The sequence below is a fragment of the Rousettus aegyptiacus genome, unplaced genomic scaffold (assembly GCF_014176215.1).
Source record: "Rousettus aegyptiacus isolate mRouAeg1 unplaced genomic scaffold, mRouAeg1.p scaffold_m13_p_14, whole genome shotgun sequence".
Classification (NCBI taxonomy): Eukaryota; Metazoa; Chordata; class Mammalia; order Chiroptera; family Pteropodidae; genus Rousettus; species Rousettus aegyptiacus.
This window is the reverse complement of record NW_023416289.1, coordinates 40,482,613-40,488,612: the sequence shown is the minus strand read 5'-3', so window position 1 is coordinate 40,488,612 and position 6,000 is coordinate 40,482,613. Positions and strand designations below refer to the sequence as shown.

Genomic DNA, 6,000 nt, shown 5'->3' with positions numbered 1-6,000 from the left:
CTTTTAGGAAAATTTGGCCTCAATTCACATCCCACAGTTATGGTATTGCCTTACCCCAATGGTCTATCATTTCAACAAGACAATGTCAGTACTAAGATTTCTAAGAATGAGCCTTCCTAGCGCTGTGACACCACACTATCCCACCAAAATTTTGGTCATCAATGCATCCTTCATATTGATTAATGACCCAAAGGGGGAATTGTGAATGAAAAGAGGGCTATGTACTAAATCTGACAAAGTTCAGTGTCAGAACGTATCCTCACAGGGTGATCTGATCATAAATTACTAACTGAGCGGGTCATGGTGGGTAGTCATACCCCAGGCCTATAAAAGGGTTATCTGTGCCCTAAGCAAGCACTGTCCATTGTTCTTATGCATCTAGGTTAACAAACCTTTGAAATGCCTCTTTTTCAGACCCCTCAGAAGAGTAACCATCATCAAGAGAGCATGTAATCTTGTTCATTATCCTCTTGTCTAACCCCATCTTGCTTTCTCCAAGTTTTATGTAATCTTCCTTACATTTCCTCCTTAATTCCAAAAGCATAAAAGAAGCTGCAAAACTGTCATTTGCTGGAGCATTTAAGGTCTTGCTTTCCAGCATGACATTGGTTTTGGCTCAGATAAAATCATAAAAATTCTCTACATGTTTGGACATTTTTACATCAACAATATGTACCACACCCGCTTTATCCATTCATCTATCAATGGACACCTAGGTTGCTTCCATATCTTGGCAATTATAAATAATGCTGCATAGTATAGTTAGTATTTCTGAGAGCTCACTTTCATCAAGTTATTCACAATGAACAGTTCTTTCCACAGCTCCAGAAGAGTTAGCAAATGAGCTACTTGAAGAAGGTAAATCCCACTGTCAGTTTATCAGACACGTATTAAACTCCTGTCTACCTATACCCACCCCTCGCCTGCCCATCCCCTTGATAAGCACCTGTGCTATTACAACAGCTATTACCACAAACAAAAGGACACATCACACACCACTGAGCATATTGCACAAATTGTTCTATTTAATTCTCAAAACAATTCTCTGCACCAAACGTTATTTCCCTCGTTTTAATGAAGATGAGGAAACCAAGATTCTAAGGGATTAAAACCCTTCCCCAGGGTCACACAGCTAATTAGGGAATAGAGATCAAAATGTGACCCCAGTGGCATCCCACCTCCACTACCGCCTTTCAACTCCAACAATTGAATCCTACTGCCGGGAATTTGCTGAATCTGGTATAGTGCTCTTAACAGATACGATCTTATTTTAATTTTCTTAAACCAAGAGGTATGCAAGATCACCATTTAACAGACTTCGCGTGGCTCAAAGCAGTCATGCATTTTTCCAAGGTCACACATCGAGTGAGTGGTGAGTCAGAATTTGAACCCAGGCCTTTCTGGCTGGTTCCGTAATAAGCTCACTTGCTGGGTTCGGCAGGTGCATGGGTAGGTGTGAATGGCCCGCACCTTGATAACCAAAAACTCTTCGCCGCCACTTCCTGCCAGGCCAAATAGTCACCCCCCCACCCCTTCTCTACTCCTCACGCAGCCACCCGGGCATGCGCCCTAAAACCAACCTGCCCTCAGTTGGAACCTGCCCCCCACAGGCTCCACCCATTACCGTCCAGGACCAATCCCTGGGTGGAGGGCGGGGCCACTACGGGAGTGGGCGGTAGCTAAGAGGAGTCAGGAGCCTAGAGTCGTGCGCCGGAGTCAGAACTGCGTCTCGCTACCCAGGCGCCGGTTGCTGAAGAAGAGCGAGCGAGCGATGCTGCCGCCGCCGCCGCTTCCTGATTGGCTGCGAGTGGCTACCTCTTCGTCCTGATTGGCAGCTTCCGAGCTGGGTATGTAAACGAAGGGAAGGGGCCTAGAGAAAGACGGGATACCGGTGGTGGGGTCCTTTTGGCAGGTTCGATCCCCGGGTCCGGGTGTTACGTGCCGGGGCAGCCCGAGATCGAGACGCGCGGGCCTTTAAGTGTCGCCCGCCTCAGCTGAGCTGGGTGAATCACGCCGCAGCCCGGGAAGGGGGCGGAGGCGCCGGCTCCCTGGCTCCGGCTGCGTGACTCACCCGCCCCCGCCGCCGCCGCTTCGGGAGGAGCCGCCTCCACTGCCTTCCGGTAGCGAGCGGAGGCCGAGAGGGCAAAACAGCCCCGGGTGGCAGGCGGGAACGACGGCCGAGACGCGGGGCTGCGTAAAGGGTCTTGGGGTCTGAGGGGCTGGTATTCCCCGGGGAAGACCCGCCTGGCGCCGCTAGGGAGCGCGGGGACGGGGGGCGGAGTCTGGGTCGGGGGCTGAATTCCTGCGGTTCCGGACTCCCGGGTCTACCGCGAAAGAGGCGAGGACCCAGTGCTGAGTTGTGTGAGGGATCACTCTTAAGGTCCTGTTGCACAAGGGCCTGGGGACTGGACCCTGCAAACTGCCTGGTCCAACCAAACAGCTTGGGCCAGGGATCCAGAATCCAGGGAACCCCCTGACGCGGGGAAAGTGTGGGTCCTCAAACTTCTCAGTGACTCTCGCGCCCATCGGGATTTCCCGGCAAGCCGTGTCCACTCTGCCTCGCAAATAAATCTGGAATCGACCAACTTCCTTACATGTTCGCTACCGCCTTCTACTCTGAGCGACCATCATCACCCGCCCCGAAGTGTGCGGTGTAGCCTCCAAATGGATCTCTGCACCTCCCCCCATCTTCCTCGAAGTAGCTAAGGTGGAGCTTCTGGAATCCTAACCAATCCACACCACCATTCTCCGTGCCCCAAACCCCTCAACGACTTCCCACCGCACTCACAATAAAATCCAAACTCCTTGCCTCTGCCCACTCCTCGCCCCCATCCTGCCTTGTCACTCTGTGCCCTGACCACACTGGACTTTTTTTATTTTTAAGGTATAATTGACACGCACTTTTCAGTTAAGCTCAGTCAGACTGCCTCTGGGTCTTTCTTTGTCTTTGCTGTTGTTCTCTCTTCCCGGATTGCTTTCTCCCTGGTTCTTCCATGGCTGACTCCTTCTCATACTAGAAGGTTTAGCTCAAATGTTACCTTCTCTGAGGAGCCTTCCCTGACCACTCCTCACGACCTTTTAGTATCTTCCTAGCACCAGCCACACATTTCCTGTATTTGTTAGTTTATTGTCTGATACATAGTAGATACTGAATAAATATTAAACTACGTGAAACAGCCGCTTTATTTGGTTGAAAAAGGTTGACAATTGAACATACCACTTCGTTCATTGAAGAAATAAATTTTAATAGTTATTAATAATGAAATTTATTAATGAATAATTGCTATGTGCCAGGCACTGTTGTAATGTTTCTTGTATATTATCTCACGTATTCCTTAAAACAACTTTAGGAAGCAAATACAAATACTACTATCGTTTGTATAAAGGTTCCCTAAGACAGCCTAGGCTTAGAGAGGTTAAATAACTTGCCCAAGACCACACAGACAGCAAGTCGTCAGAGCCGGGGTTTGAACTCACCATTTTCTTTTCATAACTCAATGACTTCTCCCTCCCCACAGACGATGCTGAGCAAGGGCCTGAAGCGCAAGAGGGAGGAGGAGGAGGAGAAGGAAACCCTGGCAGTGGACACCTGGTGGCTGGATCCCAGCCTTCCAGCAGTGGCACAGGCACCCCCAGCTGCGGCCTCCAGTTCCCTCTTTGACCTTTCGGTGCTTAAGCTCCACCAGAGCCTGCGGCAGAGTGAGCCCGACCTGCGGCACCTTGTGCTGGTAGTGAACACACTGCGGCGCATCCAAGCATCCATGGCGCCCACAGCCGCCCTGCCTCCTGTGCCCAGCATGCCTGCTGCCTCGGGTGTGGCCGACACCCTGCTGGCCAGCTCGGATGCCGCCCTCTCCGCCTCCATGGCCAGCCTCTTGGAGGACCTCAGTCATATCGAGGGCTTGAGCCAGGCTCCCCAGCCCCTGGCAGACGAGGGGCCACCGGGCCGCCCCGTAGGGGGCGCCCCACCCAGCCTGGGTGCCTTGGACTTGCTGGGCCCAGCCACTAGCTGTCTGCTGGACGATGGGCTCGAGGGCCTGTTTGAGGACATCGACACCTCTATGTACGACAGTGAACTTTGGGCACCAGCCTCTGAGGGCCTCAAACCTGGCCCCGAGGATAGGCCAGGCAAGGAGGAAGCTCCAGAGTTGGACGAGGCCGAGCTGGACTACCTCATGGACGTGCTGGTGGGCACACAGGCCCTGGAGCGGCCACCGGGGCCGGGGCGCTGATGGGCTGGGATGGTTGTCTGGCTGCCAAACGGAGGCTGGCAGTGGAAACAGCTCTCCTTGGAAAGACACAGCTGGCTCCTGCAGAACAGAGAAGGGGCTTTGAAAAGACAGTTGCAGACAGCTTCTCCTCTGTCCCCTTGTCTCAGGCTGATGAGGGGAGTCTGGGATCAGTCCTCGTGATGGAATGACAGGGCCTGGTGGCTGGAATGTGATTGGGCCAGGCCTGATGTTGGACTGGCTCCCCGGAGGTCTTAGCCTGCAATACTCTCTGATGAGGGGAGACCCCAACCAGTTTTTTGAAATTAAATACCAGTCCTGGGAAATCTCAAGTCTTTGTGCTTCTTTGTCTCTGGGCTAAGGCGAGGGTGAGATAGTAACCTCTAACATTTATTGACTGTGGACTGTGTGTACCTGGCATGGCTCGAAGCACTTGACATGTGTCAACTCATTTAATCCTCATAACAAGATGGGCATTTTTATTATCCCCATTTTAGAGTTGAGAAAACCGAGGCTCCAGGAAGTCATCACTTGAGGAGGTGGGTTTCAAACCGTGAGCTTTACTGTTTTATTGGTCTGAGAAGCAGACCAATTAGGTCTGGTAATTGGCCCTCTAGAAAACTCCCTGGAACAGACTCAACCAGATTTCTCTGGTGCGCCTGCCCATACACCATGGTGGGGGCGGTAGAGGAGCCTCCAGCCACTTTTAATAAGGAAATCTAGTCCTTGCCTTTGGTCTACCTGTGTGTTTGAGGGGTCGGGGGTGAGGGCAAAAGGGAGCTTTGAGAATGAGCCAGAAGAAAAAACACATAGCTGGATGGAGTCTCTCCAAGAAGCACAGTGAGGCAGCTCTCCAGGAAAACGGTGGCAAAAAGTGGGACTCCAGCAAGCTTTTAAATCTACTCTAGGTCTCAAATCTCAGTTTGGACAGGTAACAGGGCAGCTTAGAGGCTCACTCGAAAATAAAGCCACCGGGTTTGGTGGCTTGACTGAAGGAAAGGCGGTCCTGCTTTCCTTCCAGAAGAAACCGAGGCTCCGAGAGCTGAGGCTACCTGCCTCGCTGCCAGTGTGACAGGGCTGGCCTGAGCACCGGTTGTCTGCGCCGCCCCCGCGGTCCAGCCGCATTCCTGGCCCGGCTGGGCGGGGCCGCACACTCAGAGGCCTGGCACGGGACCCAGGCGGCGTCCTTCCTGGCGGCCGTGGGGGCAGGGCAGCGCCCGGGGTGCGGGGGCAGGGGGAGGAGCAGAGAAGCAGGGGGCGGGACGGTGACCTGAGGGGCCGGCTGTGCCTCGAACGGGGGAGACGCCGGCGAGGGGACACCAGGGTCGCTGCGCCTCAGCACCTCCCCTCTGGCCGGAAGCTTCAGGTGGAACTGGGGGAGGCGGGCAGCTTTGGGCCGGCCCCTCGGGCCTGGAAGGGGCGGGCAGAGTGGAGCTTCCTGGAGGAACAGAGGAAGTCGTGCCCATTTTTGGTAGTGGATGAGGCATCCCCGGGAGGGGAGTGGAAGTGGCCCGAAGGGAGCTGCTGCCCAGGCGAAGGTCTTTGAGGGCCTGACTCCTACCCCTAGGCAATGAGACTCAGACTTGGTTTTGACCCAGACCTTGGGAGTTTAGGTGGGGCTCGGCAATGCCCCCTGGTGCCCAGTCTGGGGGTCTTGGATGCCACTGCCTTAGATTCCCTGGCGATCTGTCCAGTTGTTCAGGAGTCCCCCAGTGTGGGGTCAGCAGTGTCGTCTGTTTACAACAACCTGGGGCCTGTTCCTAATGTCTGT

The 6,000-nt window shown here is 53.6% G+C and overlaps 1 protein-coding gene across 2 annotated transcripts; it reads left to right on the top strand.

Annotated features, from left to right (window-relative positions):
• The first annotated feature begins 1,696 nt into the window (after positions 1-1,696).
• Positions 1,697-4,561, top strand: SERTAD1 (SERTA domain containing 1). 2 transcript variants are annotated; one of them, XM_016166893.2, is made up of 2 exons: positions 1,697-1,847; positions 3,519-4,561. In XM_016166893.2, the coding sequence occupies exon 2, from the start codon at positions 3,522-3,524 to the stop codon at positions 4,230-4,232; it is 711 nt and encodes a 236-aa protein (XP_016022379.2). In that variant the 5' UTR covers positions 1,697-1,847; positions 3,519-3,521; the 3' UTR covers positions 4,233-4,561. The 2 variants fall into 2 exon arrangements, with proteins under 2 accessions (XP_016022379.2, XP_036087555.1); XM_036231662.1 differs by lacking the exon at positions 1,697-1,847 and adding an exon at positions 1,900-2,707.
• Positions 4,562-6,000: the final 1,439 nt, after the last annotated feature.

Bases quoted from the DNA above. Each gene is read 5' to 3' on its own strand.
- SERTAD1 (XM_016166893.2), top strand. From the start codon at position 3,522: ATGCTGAGCAAGGGCCTGAAGCGCAAGAGGGAGGAGGAGGAGGAGAAG.